General features: G+C 41.1%; 1 protein-coding gene across 8 annotated transcripts in view; it reads left to right on the forward strand.

Annotated features, from left to right (window-relative positions):
- DMD (dystrophin) overlaps window positions 1-22,386 on the forward strand; it is a 3,436,004-nt gene that overhangs the window by 3,290,326 nt on the left and 123,292 nt on the right. For all 8 annotated transcript variants that reach the window (XM_077482558.1, XM_077482560.1, XM_077482557.1 and 5 more), the window contains 3 exons: window positions 2,483-2,649; window positions 7,276-7,387; window positions 12,166-12,302. In XM_077482558.1, the coding sequence (XP_077338684.1) occupies window positions 2,483-2,649; window positions 7,276-7,387; window positions 12,166-12,302 (416 nt within the window). The remainder of the gene's footprint in view (window positions 1-2,482; window positions 2,650-7,275; window positions 7,388-12,165; window positions 12,303-22,386) is intronic.

Raw genomic sequence — 22,386 nt, forward strand, 5'->3', positions numbered from 1 at the left:
CACCCCCCCGGTTGCGTGCACTCAAGAGCATCTGTGACCGCCGGGTCTTCACAGATCACGCTAATCGCGGCCGTTTACCACGTGAATGCTCCGTCAAATGATGGAGCGATCACTTGTAAACAAACCGGCGTTCTGTTATGACGTCGGTTCCTCCCTCCCCTCTTTGTATCGATCGATACAGTGAGAGGGGAGGGACCAGTGTCGGCAGCGATGTGGGCTGGATCTGCAGTGCCCACAGCGCTGCTCATGGACAATTAACCCCGCAATACCCTGCCAATACTCTGCAATACCCAGCAATGCCCTGCCAATGCTCTGCAACTCCCTGCCAATGCTCTGCAACTCCCTGCCAATGCTCTGCAACTCCCTGCCAATGCTCTGCAACTCCCTGCCAATGCTCTGCAACTCCCACCAATGGCCTGCCAATACCCGGCGATACCCGGCCATGCTCGGCGTTGCCCGGCCATGCTCGGTGTTACACAGCCATGCTCAGTCATACTCGGTGTTACACAGCCATGCTCGGCCATGCTTGGCTGTACTCAGCCTCTGTATGTGTATGACAGCTACAGGTTGGTTGCTTAACTCTGGGAGGCCGTCATATGTCCTTCTTCCCTTAATTCCGCTCTCACGCACAGATCACGCTAAACGGCCGCTCATCGTGGGCGTTTACAACTCCCTCCAATACTCGGCGATACCCAGCCATACTCGGCGATACCCAGCCATGCTCGACCATGCTTGGCCATGCTCGGTTTTACACTGCAATACTCGGTGATACCCAGTCATGCTTGGCTGTACTTGGCCTCTGTATGTGGCCAGGCTGTGGAAGTCTCACACATGTGTTATCGCCGTACTCAGGAGGAGTAGGTGAATCTATTTTGGGGTGTAATTTTTGGTATGTACATACTATGTTAGAAATATTGTATAAATGGTCAACTTTGTGTTAAAAAAGAAATGCATTTTAACCACTTCCCGCCCACCGGCCGTCATAGGACATCCTTGACTTTGTGCGGGGATATCTGAATGATGCCTGTAGCTACAGGCATCATTCAGATATACGCTTTTTCATCCAGCGATTTCCTACACCATAAGAACAATCATAGCGGCTGTTCCACTGCTTGATCATTCTTGCAGAAGGCGATAGGGGACTCCCCCCTCCCGCCACCCTCCGTTGCTTCTACCGACTCACCAATAAGATCAAAGCCAGAATCGTTTTTTTTATTTCATGCTTCCCAGCCTAGAGGTGAGATGTGGGGTCTTATTCACCCCATATCTCACTGTAAAGAGGACTTGTCATGCCATATTCCTATTACAAGGGATGTTTACATTCCTTGTAATAGGAATAAAAGTGATCAAAAAAATTATTTTTGGGGGGGAAAAGTGTCGAACTAAAATTGTAAAATGAAGATTTTTTTTTTTTTTTAAGCGCCCCTGTCCCCATGTCCCCTCGCATGCAGAAGCAAACACATACATCATGTAAACCTACTTGAAATGCAGCATTCACGCTGATGAAATGCATTCTCTAGATCTGTGGTTCTCAACCTGGGGATCGGGACCCCTCGTCAATTGACCATTTGCCAGCGGTCACCAAATCCTGGGCTGCACCACTCTCCCAGCCCTTTCGCGGCCACCCTGTGGAAGTCCAGCTGGGCTGTTCCAGGAGCCCGTGGCTGCCCACACAGCTTCTTCCTAGCCACTCATTCAGTTCACGGCATGGGTAGGGGGCAAGACTAGAGGTCAGCTGACTGGTGAGGAATATGAAGTGGGAGGGGCTGGAGACAGTGAAGCTGGAGACACAGTAACACTACCTGTGATTAGAGTTGCCATTCTCTCCCCCTCCCCCCCCCCCCCCCCCAAGGCTTAAGAGAAGGAATAAAAATAGAGAATACATGGAAGGGAGAGGAGACAAAAATAATTTTACTGTTTGGGTCCCCACAACTTGGGAAATTTTATCAAGGGGTCACGGCACTAGAAGGTTGAGAACCACTGCTCTAGATGATTTTATTCTAGATGCTGTGTGTATGTATATATATTCTACATAATATTTTCTGTTGTGCTGCTCATACACCTATTTCAAAGTGAGCACATAAATCTCCATTATTGCTGTTGCTTCTGATTGGATACTTTTCCGATATGGGAAATATTTTCCCTCCGAAGATTGAAGCTGCTACTTGTGTTTTTACTGTGTTACTCTAAACTCCACATTAAAGTATTGCACCGGATATTTCTTACCTTTTATTTATGGACAGTTTTGTATTGTTAATTTTTTTGCTGTTGACCCATGTTCTGATGTTACAACAAATGTCTTCATGTATTTGTTGAATTTTATTATGTCCATTGTATAACAAAAACTCAATCCTACTGTCAGATTTGTATAGTTTTTCTCTCATTTAGGTTAAAATTCACTTTTAATGTGTGTTTTTTTTTTTGGTTTATTTATTTACTTAAGCACTTGTATTTTAAACATTTTTTTTTTTTTTTTTTATAGGCCAACAATAAACCAGAAATTGAAGCAGCCCTGTTTCTGGACTGGATGAGGTTGGAGCCACAGTCGATGGTTTGGCTACCGGTGCTTCATAGAGTTGCTGCTGCTGAAACTGCCAAACACCAAGCCAAGTGTAATATCTGTAAGGAATGTCCCATTATTGGTTTCAGGTAAGATATAGTTATGTAGCTACATGGTTAGTCAGGTCAGTCATCTTTGTGAAGAATATCAGACTAGCACTGGGTTACAGTCCTTACTAGACAAGCCTTCCCCAATGTGCTTCTTTAGCCTAATCCCTACTGGTGTACCACCTTAAAAACAGTTATTCTTCATAGCCAATATTAGACTCGTTAACCGGCAGACCCAATTTAGATGGCACAGAGAGGTCCAGGGTTTTGTGAACAGGTCAACCGAATGTCATACGGCAGTCATTTTTATTGTAAGCACCTTTTATAGGCAATGAACCCAGGAGCCACACACTATGTCCAGAACTTAGTTTACATATACACTGCATGTGAAGTTGGCTTCCATTTAGTGTGAAGCGAGTGCAACCTCAGGCCTTCCCCCTTGTTATTGCACTCACCGTGCCTAATTTGATCACCCCCTGCATTTTCTTTATTGTGTGTTTTTATATATATATATATATATATATATATATATATATATATATATATATATATATATATATATATATATACACACACACACTGTTGTGCTCATAATTTCTTGACCATTTTTTAAAGAATATGAATAACACAAAATTTTTTTTTCTTTCACTCATGGTTAGTGTCTGGCTGAAGCCATTTATTATCAATCAACTGTTTACTCTTTTTAAATTACAATGGCAACAGAAACTACCCAAATGACCCTGATCAAAAGTTTACATACCCCAGTTCTTAATACTGTGTATTGCCCCCTTTAACATCAATGACAGCTTAAAGCCTTTTGTGGTATTTGTGGGGTGAGGCACTTTTATCTTCTCAGATGGTAAAGATGCCCATTCCTCTTGGCAAAAAGCCTCCAGTTCCTTAAACTCTTGGGCTGTCTTGCATGAACTGCACATTTGCTATCTCCCCAGAATAGCTCAATGATATTGAGGTCAGGAGACTGAGGTGGTCACTCCAGAATCTTCACTTTATTCTGCTGTAACCTATGACAGGTCAACTTGGCCTTGTGTTTTGGATCATTGTCATGTTGGAATGTCCAAGTACGTCCCATGTGCAGCTTCCTGGCTGATGAATGCAAATGTTCCTCCATTATATTTTTACATACTGCATTCATCTTGCCAACAGTTTTTTGACCAAATTTCCTGTGCATTTGTAGCTCACACATCCCCAAAACATCAGCGATCCACCTCCGTACCTTTTCATCAAAGACCTTGATGACTCCTCTCCAAATGTAGCATTTATGGTTGTGGCCATAAAGCTCAATTTTGGTCTCCTCACTCCAAATGACTTTGTACCAGAAGGTTTGAGTTTTGTCTCTGTGCTGTTTGGCATATTGTAAGTGGGATACTTTGTGGCATTTGCGTGGTAATGGCTTTCTTCTGGTGGCTCGACCATGCAGCCCATCTTTCTTCAAATGCATCCTTATTTTGCATCTTGAAACAGCCACACCATGTTTTCGGAGACTCCTGTATTTCACCTGAAGTTATTTGTGGGTTTTTCTTTGCATCCCGAACAATTTTTCTGGCAGTTGTAGCTAAATTTTAGTTGGTCTACCTGACCATGGTTTGCTTTCAACAGAATCCCTCATTTTCCACTTCTTGATTAGAGTTTGAACGCTGCTGATTGGTATTCTCAATTCTTTGGTTATCTTTTTTTATATTCCTTTCCTGTTTTATACAGTTCAACAACTTTTTACTGCAGATTCTTTGACAATTCTTTTGCTTTCCCCATGACTCAGAATCCAAAAACGTCAATGCAGCACTGGATAAAAGATGCAAGGGTCTGTCAGGGGTTTAGAAATGCACTGACCTTTTATACACACACTAATTACAAGCAAACAGATCACAGGTGAGAATGGTTACCTTTTAATAGCAATTCAAACCTCTTTGTGTCAACTTGTGTGCATGTTATCTGGCCAAAATCACCAAGGTATGTAAACTTTTGATCAGGGTCATTTGAGTAGTTTCTGTTGCCATTATGATTTAAAAAGAGTAAACACAGTTGATAATGGCTTCAGCCAAATGCTAACCATGAGTGAAATACTTTTTTTTTGTGTCATTCATATTCTCTGAAAAACGGCCAAGAAATTATAAATTCTGCCAGGGTATGTAAACTTATTAGCACAAGTGTGTGTGTGTGTGTATGTGTGTGTATATATGTATATATATATATATATATATATATATATATATATATATATATATATATATATATATATATATATATATATATATATATATATATATATATATTAATAAAAGGCAATAAATAAGAGATCTTGTATAAAATTACTATAAAATATTGCAGCAGTACTTAATTCTGTCCATCAAATATTATGAACTTTTTTTTTTAAAAAGTAGCTGCTTGTAGATTACTATTACTCTTTTACTTTAGGTAATTTACATCCATAAGGCGCAGAGTGGTTGTTACTTTAGAGGGCGCAGTAGACGCACTAAATTTTTTGATGTACGTGTGTGTGTGTGTGTATATATATATTATTTTATATATATATATAAAAACACACACTATATTAACAAAAATATTGGGACACCTGCCTTTAAATGCACATGATTTTTAAAGTGGTCGTAAACCCTTTACAACCACTTTAAACTACAGGCAAGCCTATAATTAGGCTTTCCTGTAGCTGCACTGGATATCTCCTAAACCTGCATGGTTTAGGAGATATCCCTGTATTTGAATGTGCCGAAGTCATGCATACTTAAGCCAACTGAATCAACGGCACGTAGTGTGCCGTTCCCGGTGGCTCCCGCACATGCGCAAGAGTGACGTTGTGGCTCTGGCCAATCACAGCTTAGGAGCCGTGATACCCAGAAGTAACCTCCGGGATAGATGTCGCAGGCCAGAGGGGGAGACAAGGATGGCAGCGGGGGTTTCGTTCTAGGGGAAGTAATTCATAATCAGCTAGTATGCTATACATATTGGCTCACTATGCCTTTTAAAGGTGAAAATTTAAAGGTGTATGAATATTTTTTTTATATATGTGTGTGGAGATAGAAAAAAATAAATATATATATTATAAAAAAAAATTCCTGTTCAAGGCAATAATCCATAGTTAATTCAGCACAATAAGTTTCTGAAAAAAAAATGTGCACACACAGAAAAACAATAATCAAAGTTAGCTTGCTAGCACCACATATTCAGCCGTACAGTTTACAAATATCTCAGTAGAATTCATACAAGATACATTTATCCAATAGACTGTGAAATCCTTACTACCCCTGAGAGAAAATTGCAGTTTTATTCACTCAGAGTATTTTACAGACAAAAACCAATGTGAGCACCTCTACTGTATTAAAATACTAAATAGAATTGTTCTCTGTAGACGAGTATGAAATGCTCCATAAAGTAGAATGGTTGAAAAGGGCTTTTCAGCCCCAGGTAGTAAATTTACCAGGTGATGTACAATGATTTTACAAGTACAGTTCCTCTAGAGAGTCCATTGTTTATACTTGCTTGACTAACAGCTAGTAGTGATGTGTTTGAATAGGGAAGCAAAATGTAGAATGGTACATATAATGGATGCCATGTTGTGTCTTGCAGCTTTAATAAATTATGTTTCTTATATTACCAAAGTGTGCACTTTCTTACCTTAAGTAGCCCTTGTCATGTGCCTGTTTTGGGTACCCTTTGTGTATAGTTTTCCAAACAATCTTTTGTCATTTTTGAAAAAATATACCACATCACACAGGGTATTTTGTAGCAGCAGGTACGACTCTGAGCGAGCATCGGTTTCTGAGTGAAAATCACTTCAATAGTTAATAGTTATTCATATTATCCAGTGAATGTCGCGATGCAGCTGCATGGAGCAATACTGTATTGTATTCAGCTATAGTAGCGACTATTTAGCTATGTTTAACCAGTGAAAATTATCAAAGCGATTTCCATTTGTTTAAAATTCTGCTACAAATTTACTTGTGTGATAGCACTTTTTTTTATCAAAACAAAAGAAAGAAACCATGCTAAAGCAAAATTTAAAATTACCCTAATAGGTTAGTATCTCTGTTGTGTACACATAGTAATTAAAGGGTATAATGGGTACAGCGTTAAAATCTCTGACTTATGTGGTAGAGACACACCCTGTTCTATGGCCATTTTGTTTTCCTGCATTTGATGTGTGTTTGAAACTCAAGTCACGCAGGTCAGCCAATTAACTTTAATTCTGGAAGACATGACAATTCAGTCTACCTTTTGACCTGCTTTGCATTGTGCTTAGAGCCTATTCTATTAAAGCAGTCTTTCTCAACTCCAGTCCTCAAGGTGCCCCAACACATCATGTTTTCAGGATTTCCCTCAAATGAAACAGCTGTGATAATTACTAAAGCAGTGAAACTGATCAAATTACCTGTGCAAAATAAAGGAAAGCCTGAAAACATGACCTATTGGGGCACCTTGAGGACTGGAGTTGAGAAACACTGTATTAAGGTGTGTTTAGACTGCAAAAAGAAGTCAAATGGATGCAGCTACCTTTAAATGGAAATGGCTGCATTTGAAAATATTGCCTGTCAACATTAGTGCAAGCACAGCTTCTGCTTCATTTTGATTTTAGGGTAGTAGAGCTGAAAGTATCCAAAATTTTTTACAATTGCTCTGTTTTTTTTTCTACTTCAGGTACAGAAGTTTAAAGCACTTTAACTATGACATCTGCCAAAGCTGCTTCTTTTCCGGCCGTGTTGCAAAAGGTCACAAAATGCACTATCCGATGGTTGAATATTGCACTCCCGTAAGTTCCCATATAATATAAATTAATCTTCTGAAACAATGGAACAACTGTACAGTATAAAAGTATAATATACCTGGTGACAGACCTAAAAAAAAAAAAAAATCTTAAAGCGGATATCTACCCCACCCACATTTGCATCTTTGCGTCATCCACTTCAATATAGTAAGGTAAAACAACATTGGACTTTAAAGCTTTTGTTTACCTGGTTTCCATGGTGTAGTCTTTTTTTTATTCCTGTTTAGGGCACCTCGTGATGTAGGTCATATCCTGCTGTGCCTTTTGCACCTGGGAGTTGTGTCGTCATTCCCAGGAGTCAGTGGGCATTGCCGCCTGTTAGCATTGCATTATTTCCAAACAGGAAATTACACAATATAAGGTGGTGCTAAGTGCCATTTTTTTAAAAGTACAAACAGATTCTTGTTGCCAGCCATAGACACAATTGTGAGCCGAGCGTTGTGTTTTATTGTGAGCTTGTGCGAGATTGGGAGGTGTGTGCTGGGTATCCCAGCAGCACCTTATCCCAGAAGAATAGACTAGTGGGCTTCACATGCCCAAAGTTAAGATGGGAACATGCTGACAATTGAATATAGTTCAGGTTAGTTTTAGCAAAAAATACTGCAATACTACAGTGACTTTGCATAGAGTTACTATTTATAAAAGTTAGTGTCTTAAAAAAAAAAAAATTATGTCTGGAACTCCTGAAACTGAAACGAGGAGTTTTTTTTTTACACCAGACAGATATTAAACATGTCTACCTGAAACTGTAAAGATTTGATATTTTATGGCACTGAAAGGCTGGTCTTTCACTATGACCTGGGAAAACTCTGTGGGGCACTCTGGCTCAATATGGAGAGGGTATGTAGACGGTGCATCCACAGCTGCTGCTAGAGTGCTGACATGGGATGGAGCCCATCCTGGCTCATGCAAAGGTCCAAGAAAGGAAGCGTGACCCCTGGAAGTCACACATCTATGCTGTCCTGCTGCAATGAATGAAGTGGCATCGCGTGGGATGTTTACATTTCTTGCGATAGCAATAAAAGTAAACCAATTATTTTTTTTTTTTAAAGGGACAGTGTAAAAATGTTAAAAAAAACTAAATGAAAAATGTTTTTTAAAGTGCCCGTGTCCTTGCATGCCCATGTGCAGTAGTGAATGCATACGTAGTTCAGGCCTACATATGTAAACTCTGTTTGCACCACACGTGAGGCATCACCAAGAGTGAGAGCAATAATTCCAAGTACTAGACCTTCTCTGTAACTTTTAAGCTGGTAATTTTGTAGAAATTTTCAAAGCGTCCCCTTTATACTTTTTTTTTAGTACCGGAGTTTGGCGCCATTCCACAAGATTGGGCAAATTATGATTTACAGTGCCTTAAAGTATTAATACCCCTTGAAATTGCACAAAATGTGGAAAATTTCAAGGGGTATGAATATTTTTTCCAGTAACTTGTTGTGCTTTTAAGGACATTTTTCCCGCACAATATTTCCTAAGTAATTTTTAACGAAGATATTTTTAAGATACAGAATCAGTCTATATGACACAGTCTATATATGTGAAACTTATTCACGGAGACGAGTGATCATATAAAATAGCTACATTTATTGGTTGACAGAAAACAAATATTTACATGAAATATTAAAATACAGATTGCATTACTTGATCATTTTGACAATTTCTGGGAACACCCTCAAACTGGGCGTAGTAGTACCTTGGACACAATTATCACCATTATCATTTCTCGGTAGAATCAATAACCTTTTGATAATTGACAATTAAACAGAATGTCTGTACTTCACACATCCAACCGTTACTATACTGCAGGTAAGTAAGTGGTTAACAATGTGAAATAAATTAGACATTTGTTTGTCAATAAAATTGGCATCTATGCAAAAAGAAATGTATGAAAAATTTAATTTAGAGAAAAATCTAAAAGGCGGTTATTGATTCGGGAGAAGTATTTCAATAATAGAATATTCAAAAACATCAATATTTAAGAGAACATAAAATAGATGATAAACATATATTTACCCATTTCCAATATGGCTATTAGTGTGGAGTGTTAGTTACCAGGAATTTTAAGATGGCTGCCGTGGCTTCAACATTCCAAGGAGCAGGGATCTTCATGAATGTAAAATGTGTATTCATGCATGTCTTCCAGTGTCCCTTCTCAGGGGGGGGTCCCTAAGCTTCCCCCTGACTCTCTCCCCCCAGCTCTCCTCCGAGCTTCCTCCTTTTTTCTTTCTCCATCTTTCTAGTTTCTTAAATATCCTCTTCAACAAAAGGATCATAAAATTATACTAAGTTCTGCCCAGAGGGTATGTGTTCCCCCCTCATTGGCCGTCAGACTTAATGGTTAGCTTTCCCGGGAGTCTCGTGATTTTAAGGTAATAGCACCTTCCACCACCAGGTGTCTCACCTATGTTTGGTGTTTTATTTCTTTAAGTGAATATTTTTCTAATTCTGTAATATGTGTTCGTTATTTATATGTTCTAACGAATATATTCGAGTGTTCAAGAATTATGGCATAATGTAGAATACGCTTTAACATAAATTTCCAATAATCACTTGCATAAATTGGTGATATATATGCATATCACTGTATATCTGTTAATCTTTAGTCCGTTTAGAAAGGACACAGGTTAGATATATATCAAACAAATCACATACAATTATTATCTATATGGATACATGTATAATTTGGGTATCCAATCAATATTTGTTTATCTAAACATAGGTTAAATTCTTATACAATTCTAATCATGATTTATGTTTTTTATAATACTAATTTGTTGCTAAAACACTTCTACTTATAATCATACTTTCATATATAATTTCTTTGTGACCAAGTTCTTTAGATCATTAGATACTAAAATTATAATCTCAGTTGTGACCTATATATATATATAATTTGAATGGCTTAGAAAAATATTTATGTTACTGGTATATGAATCTGTCTCCAACATTGTGACACAACACCCCAGATATATGCACCTGTCATTCCACTCTCGGTTTTTATAGCTGTTATCATCCTAGCGTGTGAATCTCTCCTGCCATTGTTTCGTGAGAAGCTAGGACAATACTGACTACTTGGCTTATTGATCTCTCACTTTCTGAGACAATGGGATATTTGTTCTGGTCATTCAGGTTTAATGGCTGTTGGTCACAGGTACTCCTGAGTATAGCCCAAACCTTGCCATATATATTTGCATGGCCTTCCTTGGCCATTCAATGAGGTAGATAAGATTTCCTCTGGTGTTTGTGACCAAACATCCCTTTTGTTCAGGCCACACATTTTTCAGTACAGGCTTGTAAAATTGTAAAAGATAGCTAATCCCTTTAACATTTAGAAAACCTGTGAGATCTTGTACTTTGCATTTTAAAGTTCTCCAAGAGGTCCTAGTCCAATAATATCAACATTGTAGTTCATCTGTTCCTAAAGCCTAAACAATCTCACCTCTTTGACAGTAAATATGAATGTATTATTATTATTTTTTTTCTAAATGAATTCACAACAAACTGTATATTCCAGGAGTGGAGGAGGGGTTTTCACAGCTAAGCACATCCTCCTGCCTGTATGCCTGAGCTAAGGGCATATGGATTCCAGGAAGTAATTTCTACGTGAATCATCTGCCCTTTCTCGAGATGGCCACGGTCAGAAATGCTAGGTGGTGATTTTTAAAGCGGAGGTCCCAGCGCCCAACCCTGCAAAAATTAAAAGCCAGCAGCTACACATACTGCAGCTGCTAACTTTTAATAATAGGACACATACCTGTCCTGGGCTCCAGCAATTTTGGCACTGCAGCTGATGTTTCCATCAGCTGTCGGGTGCTGCCGCCGCCATGGCTGGTAAGGGAACCCAGCAGCGGGGGAGGGAGAGGAGGTGCTGAGCTGTGACATAATTCACTGCTGACCTGTCTCCTGGAAGTAGCGACAGGATACCTGTCCCACCCCCCCCCCCCCACCCCCCCCCCCCTGGGATGTGGCACCGGAGGTGGGGAGGAGACAAATGAACGGAAGTTCCACTTTTGGGTGGAGCTCCGCTTCAAGCAAAATAAAGTATGGGGACATGGATGGATGAGGGAGTTGGTTTTGTCTATTACAAATTAACGAAATAGTGCTTTTGGTTTGTGATGCTCAGAGGCTGTGTAGTTCCGCTTTAAGTTCTGTTATTAAATGAATCCATCAGTGTGCCTTTGATTGCTTGTTTTGGTGGCTCACAAAATAGTTGTGAACTTATCCTCTTTTCTTGGCTTTACAACTCTTGAATTATATCCAATTACGTTTAAAATCCTGTACTATATAATTTTTAAATGATTTCTATTAGATTATAGTCTGCCTATAAGAGCTTGTACAGCTATTAACATGAATGAACCCTTCTTAGCTGGATCTGACATGAATAGCTAAAGAAAAATGGTAGGTGCCAAGCTCTTTGTTTTGGTTGATGATTTTGGCTTCCATAAACCACAGTCCATGGCTGAGTTTAGCTTTGAACTTAAAAGCAAAAGAAGGAACTAAAAAATGCTAAATCTCATTGTTGTAAGCCACTAAATAAAGGCAGTTGCCAAATACTTTCCTGTAAAACATTTAATACCTGAATGCCGATTCTCTCAAGGAGAATGTTGAGCCGAATTTTAAATCTATTGATGGATTTGTTTTCTTTTTGACCCTGTTACTTCACAGCCCTCTCCTTCTCAAAGCAAAAAATGCTTTTTACCTTACTTTTCAATTCATGCGATCGAGTCTGACATTCACAAAGAAATGTATTTGTTTTCTTTCAGACTACATCTGGAGAAGATGTACGCGACTTTGCAAAGGTTTTAAAGAATAAATTCAGGACTAAACGATATTTTGCAAAGCACCCAAGAATGGGTTACCTGCCTGTTCAAACTGTCCTAGAAGGAGACAACATGGACACGTGAGTACACTCTACTGGACCTACAAATGCCTTTGTCATTTCCCTATTCCCAGATCTGTTTGTTTTTTACATTAATACATTTCATCCTTTCTGGAATGTGTTTTGGCTGTAGGAAACACAAGCTGATGTGTTTAGAAAGTCTGCAGTAGTATGTACACCTGCATGAAACACCATTGAGGTAGCAAATCTATCAACAAATATGCAAGGCAATATCTTAATTTTAAAATCAACAATCTAAAACTTCTTATTTTACTTAAAGTGGACTTTGCAGGAAAAATTAGCATTTGTAATAAATCCTTATCTGCAACATTATATGGGGCAACATTCTACTATGCACAGAGGACTATCAATATTCAAGCTAATGTAAACAGCAGCGATTGTCTAGTCAAGGGCCAGTGTCAAATTGTGAAGATGCACCTCAAAAATATATGGTATCTCTCATATATCTATCTTGACATGTGCATTTAAAAAAAAAGTATCCCTGAATATATCCTTATGAAACTTGTTCTCTAAATTGTACAGTGCAGGACACAGGACAGGAAGTCATTGACCATGGGTCTGCCACTACTCTAAAGTGACTGGACACTGGAAAAAAGCTTTGCTGGGAACTACCTCAGTGCATCCTCAAATAAAAATGCACCCACTTCATGGGACTTTTTGCTGGTTTCTTTAAGTGATAGACATCTCTTATGGAGAAGTTCGTTTTCTAAACCATTCTTTTTATTTTCATTTTTCTTTACTACTTCAACCGAAAGTTTTTTCAAGATCTACCTGCTTATTGCCTCAGGGCTCTCTAGCAGTTTCTGAAATGGTTAACTTAGATTTACATCTTAGGAACTGTATCCAGATCCCGCAGCAGTGAGACAAGCCAGTAATTTTTGCCTTGGGCACTCTATCCTGGGTTCGGCACTCAATTTTGTAATGAGTGTAGTTAGCCACAGCGTGCTATATATAGCCAGTGCTGTGAGAAATCCCTATGGCACACAGACCCTGGAGACTCCTTTGGTGGAATGCCCACCATGACAGGTAAAGTTTGGTTCCCTTCTGTAATCTGCAGCATTGATAAAGTAAGACAGGATTTCCTTGTATTCATGACGGATGTCCTATTTTAACTTATGGAGTGGTATTCACTTTATTTTATCCCCTCTGTCGATGTTTTTACTACATTGGTGATGGTTAATGTTGTCATAATGTTTAGCTTTTTTAAATTTGGATTGTTTTTGCTAGATGCCATTACTGCTTGGGAGAATAATGTTTGCACTTTGCTTATTATCTGATCTCAATCTGCCCTCCATTTCTATTGAGATTGAAAGAAGCACATCTGCCTGCTGTCCCAGAGACACAGCCACAGGACATCGGTCAGCGCCTGGGTTATCATAATTTCTTTCCCAAACACGCTAATACCCTATCTTTCTACGTCCATTTCATAAGTATCCCACAGGGAATCCCCTCAATTAGCAATGGAAGGACAAGGCACAGAGGAGCTGAGAAAAAAACAGCCTAATAGCACTGATGCTACAGACAGCAGTGAAACGCTCAGGATGATAGCTGTTCCCCTATACCAGAGCAAGGTCTTTTTTTGACGTTGCTCCCTTTTTAATTCTAGCTCCCTATCAGACATGCAACAGGTAGAATATCTAACTAAGGAAGATTTCACTGAAACTATGATTTCTTTGTTAATCCCGCTGTAATTCTAGAACCTGTTCTGCCTCTCTAACACCAAATCTATTCAGGTCTATGATTAGTGATGGGCGAACGGTTCAGCCCAAGCATAATTTCGGGCCGAACTTTCACTGTTTGGACATCCAAACTGACCACAATGCATTGCAGTGCTGAACAGTGCATTGCAAGCCTTGATTGGCTGAAGCAGTGAAAGCTGCAGCCAATCGGGACACAGAGCACTGTCAGAGTCATGAGTGGGCACTGTCATCATGACTTTAGCCAATCATGGCTCATTCCCACCCCAAAGTACAAAAGTATTCTTTCAATGGCAGCCATTTTCAGTGTGATTTTGGCATGGAGAGAGCTAGAACAGGGCTCTGTTCAGTGCTATTAGTGTGCTCTGCTGTTCTTTTTTGCTTCAATTCAGTCAGTGTAGAATATTAGTTTAGTGTCAGTCTAGGGATAGTGTGAGTGTAGTGAGGACCACCATTCAGCTTTGCATAGTGTGCAGCTAGAGTAGGGACAGCTCATATGGTTTCATTGTAGTGTAGCGAGATCGTGTCATTCATTCATACATACATACATACATACATACATTAGTGTAGAGTAGGGACAGCTCAGATAGTTTCAGTGTAGTGTAGTGAGACCGTGTCAGTAATCTTTACATTAGTGTATAACTATAGTAGGGATAGTTTAGTGTAGTAACAGTTGAACGCCGTCTATTTGATTGCATTACTGCCAGTTTGACACCATTTACTTGTGTGTGCGTTATGGCCAGTTTAACGACATATAGTTTTGTGTGCGTTACTGCCAGTTTAACGCCATATGGTTCTGTGCACCACTGTATGTTTGGCACATTATATTGCAGTATATTATAGTGTATCCATGGAGTGTGTGTAGTGTGAGTACTCAAATTAAAGTGCACCAAACGCCTCTTTACATTGATTAAAGTGCATCTATATACAGATTTCAACTTCTTCTTATCATTTGCTTTTAAGCACCGCCCCCTCCCTCCCAATAATGTCTGAGGGGACATTTCATTTCCTCTGTTTAGTGAATTTGCCCATTCTATCCAGCCACAGCGTGCTGAAGAGGTGGACTGGCTTACTAAACCTTCCTCATCCTCTCCATCCTCCGTCATGCAAGCAGAGACAAGTGTGCAGTCCCCTGCAGTTGCCAGGGTGGATAAATCTGCCTCTTTGTCCACATCTATTCCTGCCATAGCCCCAACATCAGCCACTGAGGAGTCTGCTGAGGTATTTGACCACAGCATCAGCCTCTTGCACCTTGATGATCCCCAGACATTACTGAATTCAGATGTTCAGAGGTTTGCGGATGAAAGGAACATGAGCCTAGGGAGAGGGAGGAAAACTGGTAGGCATTCATGTTCCCTAAGCCACAGCGTATTGCCAAGTTGCCTCCAGTGCTAATGATGAAGATGGAGGAGATGGAGATGAGGTCACTGATGCAACTTGGGTGCCAGATAGAGCAGAGGAGGAAATTGAAGGTGAGGCAGCACAACCCCAAGGAGGCCGACATCGAGAGAGTAGAGAGCAGCCACCCTATTCCATCACATTCTGCATCTGTTATCTCCCGGCCCATTCCCCAAATCTCAGCTGTCTGGGCCTTTTTCAGCACATCTGCAGCAGATAACACTGTTGCTATCTGCAGACTGTGTCTCAGGCACATCAAAAACCCCAACCATATGCATATCATTGTAAGTTGTTTTGCCTTAATCAAGAGCACCTATAGGATTACGGTGGGAAGGCACCCCAGACACCCAAAGAGTATTTTTTCTGCACCTGTTTGACACGTGCATATCATTGCATTTTTTTACAGCAAGGCCAATTCTTGCTTTCATCAAGTGTACCTCTATAGGGTTACAGTGGAAAGGCGCCACTGACACCCAAAGACCAATTTATACGCACCCGTTACTTCTATACAAAGTCAAAGTGATACCAGAATGTATTTAAAAAATTTCTAATCTTATTCCCAGTGCACTACATTGTGTCCTCATCATATACACTGGCTCCTCAGCTGTTGCTGAGCAAAATAAAGGCAGCCTGCAGAGCTTGCTTGAAAATGTAATTTTTCTTGGCTTTATAAATGCAATTATTGCTGCAGCAGATTCTAAACATGGTACAGATCTGGCAGTTTACAGGTAGACTAAAAGGGACCCCCAAGCACTATGTGGGAAGGAATGTTTCACACTTTTTTTTTTGATACATGTCCCCTAAGGCAGGACCCGGACCCCTACAACCATTGTATGCCCAATTACTTGCATATAAGCCTTCAAAATGGGCACTTTTGATTTTTGACATTCGGGTTGCATTGACTTTAATGGGGTTTGTTATTTGGGTCAGAACTTTTGCAGTGTTCAGAAGTTCGGATGCGAATCGAACAGAGGTCTGTTTGGTCCATCCCTAGCTATGACCCTGATCCTCCCAATGTCGTTGGAGATGCAGGCTTAAGCCACAAGGGTGCACGTTTATGAAGTAGTGATCAGCAGTGATCCCGAGGATCGCAGCTGATCGCAGCCCATAAAAAGTTTATGAAACAGAGATAATCGGGGGGACTTTTTATTTTACTAACATTAACCACGCCGTCTGTCCGCGTATTGAGCGTGATAATTTATCACTGCTTAATAAACTGACATCTAGGTGTCAGTTTCTGTGAATTACTGGTACTGTAATCACGTAAAGTCTCACAAGATTCCAGTATCGGGGCCATTCTCCAGTGTTGGAAGCCTTTGGCGATCACTTCACTCCTCAGAAGGTGAAGCGATCTACTCCGCTTCATAAACTGGCACATAAAGGAGAAAGATCTCCTCTGAGAATGGCGGAGAATGAAGCAGTGAATAGATTTCACTGCTTCATAAACAGACACCATAGTGCTTTACCCCATCATCTGAGTGTCTAGGGTCCATTGACCCATTTTCCCTTTTTGTGTGCATGTCTTTATTTCTGCCATTTATCTTGTTGTTGCCCACCCCTCATTTTATTGTTTGGTGACATTGCATGGTCTCTGACTCCCTGTCCTTTACTGTACGATTAAGATGGTAAGTTTGACTTACTAGTACATTTCATATCTTGAAGTACAGACCAGGACACCGGTCACCTCCCCTGTGTGTCTCCTTTTTATTTGCTACACAACTGGAGTCCCACAGAGTGGGTAAGGCTATATGAAGGTGCACTGGGGGCATTTCCAGCAACACTTTTGCTAGTGCGCGATCACCTGAAAGTAGCAGCATACAAAGCCAGCCATAGAATGTTTGAATCTCAGCTGATTCCTGCTGATTCAAACCATGTATGGACAGACTGAATGTACCCAGGTTGATCGATTTTAACTTGAGTGCAACCAGCCTGTCGGATTTTACATGTGATTATTGCCAGCGGATGTTTATAATTGCTGTTTTCCTAGCAAGGATGGCTTCACCCACTGGGAAAACACAGTGGCTAATGGTTTGCAGGAAAGTAAATCACTCTGTCTATGGCTAGCTTTGCCATGGTCTTTCAGTTTTGTACCATACTCCAAGATAAGGAATTTACTGACAAGTCAATTTTTTTTCTTTACAAATTTTCTACTACCGTATATACTCGAGTATAGGCCGACCCGAATATAAGCCGAGGCCCCCAATTTACCCCCAAAAAAACTGGCAAACTTATTGACTCGTGTATAAGCCGAGGGTGAGACATGCCTGTCCATCCCTGTGTGTGTGTCCGTCCCTGTGTGTCCGTCCATCCCTGTGTGTGTGTGTGTCTCCATCCATCCATCCCTGTGTGTGTGTGTCTCCATCCATCCATCCATCCCTGTGTGTGTGTGTCTCCATCCATCCATCCATCCCTGTGTGTGTGTGTCCATGTGTGTGTGTCTGTGTGTCTGTGTGTCTGTGTGTCTGTGTGTCTGTGTGTCTGTGTGTGTGTGTGTGTGTGTGTGTGTCCAGCCTACCTGTGTCCTGAGCCTCCGTCCCGTGCCTTGCCTCCTTGCCTCCGTCCCGTGCCGTGCCTTGCCTCCTTGCCTCCGTCCCGTGCCGTGCCTTGCCTCCTTGCCTCCGTCCCGTGTCGTTTCGTGCCTTGCCTCCTTCCTGGTCCCGTCCCGTGCCGTGCCTTGCCTTGCCTCCGTCCCGTGCCTTGCCAGGATCGCCTCGGCGGCCATTCTAAAATTCAAAAGCCCCGCCTCCGCCTCCGCCTGTGATAGGCGGAACACTGAATTTCCCAGCAGCCTGTGTTCCGCCTATCACCGATATCGTCTCATCCTCGTACTACGGACGAGGATGAGACGATGTCCGTGATAGGCGGAACACAGGCTGCTGGGAAATTCAGTGTTCCGCCTATCACAGGCGGAGGCGGAGAAGGAGGCGCGGCTTTCAAATTGTAGTATGTCCGCCGTCTGTCTGCTCGATACGCTGATCGAGCAGTCAGACGGTGATGACTCGAGTATAAGCCGAGGGGGGCACTTTCAGCCTCAAAAAAGAGGCTGAAAATCTCGGCTTATACTCGAGTATATACGGTATCTCTTTATGTTTTTACTTAAAAAAAAAAAAAAAAAAAAAAAAAAGATTTTTGTCAGCTGTGAGTAGCATTCTATTCCTGTTTTTCATTAGTTTTTATAGCCAAGCTTTGGTTGCATTTTATTTGATAAGCTGGGAGGCCTAAAATCTATGTCATATTTCTTGTATTTAAAGTTGTTTAGGTTTGTTTTTATGAGATACTGCACAGTTCAATAAATTGTAGATGTTTTCGTTTGCATTTCAAATCCTGATAAAACAAAACTAAATAACTTTTTTTTTTTTTTTTAACATATATTCTGCTTCACTGTACAGGAATGGAACATATAGATGCTTAAAAAAACTATATTGAAACCCTGGGAATGAGAAACATGTTCAAAATAAATTGGTCTAAAAGTAGAAAGGAAAAAATATATATATATATTTTTTTTTTAAGTGCCAACATATTCTGCAGCACTTTAAAAATGCATAGTTTCAATTGTATATTCCCTGTTCAAAAGTATTCACCACGCACAAATTCACTATTAAACACATTGGGAGGAAGCTATGCAAGCTAGCAGTGTTTTTTTGGACTGGGGGAGTAAACTGGACGTCCATATGAAATACACACAGACATTCTGAGAAGATGAAGCCTTTAGTATGTCAATTGTGATTCAAACATAGGATCTAGAGTATTAGAAGTGATTGTGGCGATTTGAACAGTAGGAGGTGTAGGTATCAGAGTAGTTAACTGTATAAAGCAGTGAAAGTCTGGTAGTATTATAAAACAAGGTTTTATGCATTTATGAAGATGTATGTGCTGGGGAGAGTTGGCGAAGTCCTCATGGAAATAAAGAAGGGAGTAGTAGAGAAATGGAGCAGCATAAAGTCCTAGAGGTAGTAGAACTGTGAAAACCATTAAGATTTTTTTTTTATGATCAGGTAAATGGATACTACATATCAAACACTATAAAATGGTTTTAGTCCTGGGCATAAGACCCTATATACGAAAAAAAAACTCTAGACCACCCTATAAATTTGTATTATTTACCAGTAACGGAGGCCATACTTTGTTATAAATGGATTGCACACTAATGTGATTTGATGCATTTTCCACAGCTACTTCAGGACAACATGATTATCAAATTTATACCAAAGAGGACAGTCGCTTTACATGTAGTGCCATTAATGCCTAACGTATCAGCCGACCTCAGGGAAGTTTATTATACTGTAGCACAGTTCCAACATTGGGCTTTTGTAAAAAAGGGCCTGACACCTTTCTTGTATCACGGGACACAGAGCACCATAGTAATTACTATGTAGGTTATAAGCCACCTTCAGGTGATGGACACTGGCACACCCTAAACAGGAAGTTGCCTCCCTATATAACCCCTCCCATACCATACCCTCCCAACACCTCATTTTTTTCACCAATATCCAAGATGTTGGTCACGAGTGAAGATATGCTCTGAGGAGCTCCAGGGGGGATCCATGCTAGATTTAAATAACCTCCACAGACTGAATCCATCCAAAGTGCCACTGAGGCCAAGGTGGATGGTACCTGGCCTTGTATCCAAAAGTGTTGAGGTTTTGACTGTAACGCCTCTATTTGTAGGGCTGGACCCCGGGACCAAGAGCTTTGGTCTTGCTACATTACCTAAATTTTTTTCTGATGGGGTGCTATTATAGGTGCAATGGAGTGGAACCCCGATAAAAAGGGACCCGGTCCTTGAAGGTTTGCTAAACGCAGCCCGCTGTGATGAGCGAAGGTTGGAACTGTCTGTTAATTAAGCCAAATCCTGTGGCGGGGATAAGATAAGGAAGAAGCCTAGGAACTATAAAAGTTCACCTAAGGTTTTCTTCTTCTGCCTCCCTCCCCCCCCCCCCCCCCCCCCATGTTGGGTCTGCGGACCTGAAGGCCACCCATGGCGTGCGTGGGAATGGTTTTTCAAATGAAAGGATGGGGGCAGGTGAAATGAGGGGGTGGGGCCTAGGCACCGTGCAGCGTGCAGGACACAGAATCCACAAGGACGCACGGCCCCGGCTTAAGAGTTTCAAATGGAGCAGTCTCTCCTCAGCTGTAGCAACGAGAAGCAAGACTGGCTGCACTCGGAACACAAGAGCAGTGGGGCATGTAAGGACTGCAAAGGGCATTTCCAATATGGAAAGGACATTTTTCCCAGCACAAGCTTGAATTGTATAGCGACATTACACTGTCAGACTATGTTCAGCAAATAGTGCATTTAAATAGTGCCTCTGCTTTTGTGCTTAGGGCTATGTGTACTAAAAAAGACACCACAAAGACCAAAAAGGTACCAAGGATTTCACCTCCAGGCACTAGGAACACCAGTTGTGTCTCCACACTATCATCCTCGCCTGAAATACCAGATATGGCAAGCCAGGGTGAGTCACTGGAACAAATTGGTGCAGCTGCTTCTCTCATCTCAGCCCCTGTATACATGACTGAAGATGTCTTTTCCTCCGCCCTGCAGGGCCTAGAAGGAAGATTATCAGCTTTAATCGCATCCTCCATTTATATGGATAGGAAGCGTGTTGGATCCCCCTCCCACCTTAGACCCTTTGCAAGGGGAACAGTGGGTACAGGATGAGGTGTTACCCTCAGGCGATTAGGAGAAAAGCCAAACCAATGACTCCTCTATGGAGGAAACAATGGTAGATGAACCCTTTTCAGCCTCGCAATCTGAGAAGTTGCTAATGCAATCTCTTTCAGAGATAGTTCGTTCTACTTTCATGCTAACCCTAACTGAGTCTGCTGAAAGTTCAGGTTCTTCCTTGGGTTCCTTAAAACCTTCACAGCCTCCAAAGAGATTCTCAGTTCTCTATCCCATGGAGGAAAAATTTACCAAAAAAATGGTATAGACAATGCACAAATGCTTAAGGATCCAACAGATAAAAGGTTGGAATTCCTGTTAAAATCCTTTTTTTTTTTCTTTGGAAGGTACCGTTACTCAGCCTGCATTCACTGCAATAGGCATCTGCCAATCCCTAAAGGACCAGTTTAGACAGGCCCTTAAAGAGGTTCCTTTACAACAAGCCCAGGATTTGGCCTAACTACCAAAAGCATTATGTTTTGCCATAGACTTCTTTAAAGATTCTAGTCACCAGGCGTCTCACCTTGCACTTGTGCTAGTATACATGCGTAGAATCCTCTGGTTTAAAAAAATTGGTCAGCCTTGGTTTTCCTTTTCACGGGGATAGGTTATTTGGGGATGATTTGGACAAATACATCCAAATGATTTTCAGTGGGAAAAGTACCCTTTTGCCAGTCAAACTAAGGAATAAACGCACTTCATTTAAGCGGACTCTTTCTCCTGTGCCAGGGGCATCTGCCTCTAGGCAGTGGTGAGGGCCTGCGCCATCAGACTCTAGAGGAAAACCTCAGGGTCTGGCCCAGGCACAAAATAAGTCCTGCAGCCGGAATCCTGTAAAACAGAATTCTAAAGTCTCATTATGAAGGGGCGCTCTTACTTGAGACAAGTACACACTATAGAGCAGGGATCACCAGACTACAGCCCTCCAGCTGTTGCAGAACTGCATGTCTCATGAGCCATTGTTAAACTCTGACATTCAGAGACATGACTAGACATGAAGGGAATTGTAGATCCTGAACAACTGGAGGGCCATAGTTTGTAGACCAAATCATTTAATGCATTAATATTAATACTAATATTAATAATGCATTATTAATTTAATATTGTATGCCTGAGGTTTAGGCCTCATACACACAGGCCACCTGAGGATGCAATTTGGAGATCTCGCCCCTTGTGACATCAGTCTTGGGCATGGTGGGGTGATGTCACAAGGGGCGTGGCCTCCAAATGACGCCATAAGGGGGCCCCGTCCCATGCCGATTTAAGTCCTTGCACACAGCCAACCCAACTTTACACTGGGAGATCACATTGAGTCAGCATCGGA

The sequence above is a fragment of the Lithobates pipiens genome, unplaced genomic scaffold (assembly GCF_037356315.1).
Source record: "Lithobates pipiens isolate NorthernLeopardFrog02 unplaced genomic scaffold, aLitPip1_a1.2 Scaffold_16, whole genome shotgun sequence".
Classification (NCBI taxonomy): domain Eukaryota; kingdom Metazoa; phylum Chordata; class Amphibia; order Anura; family Ranidae; genus Lithobates; species Lithobates pipiens.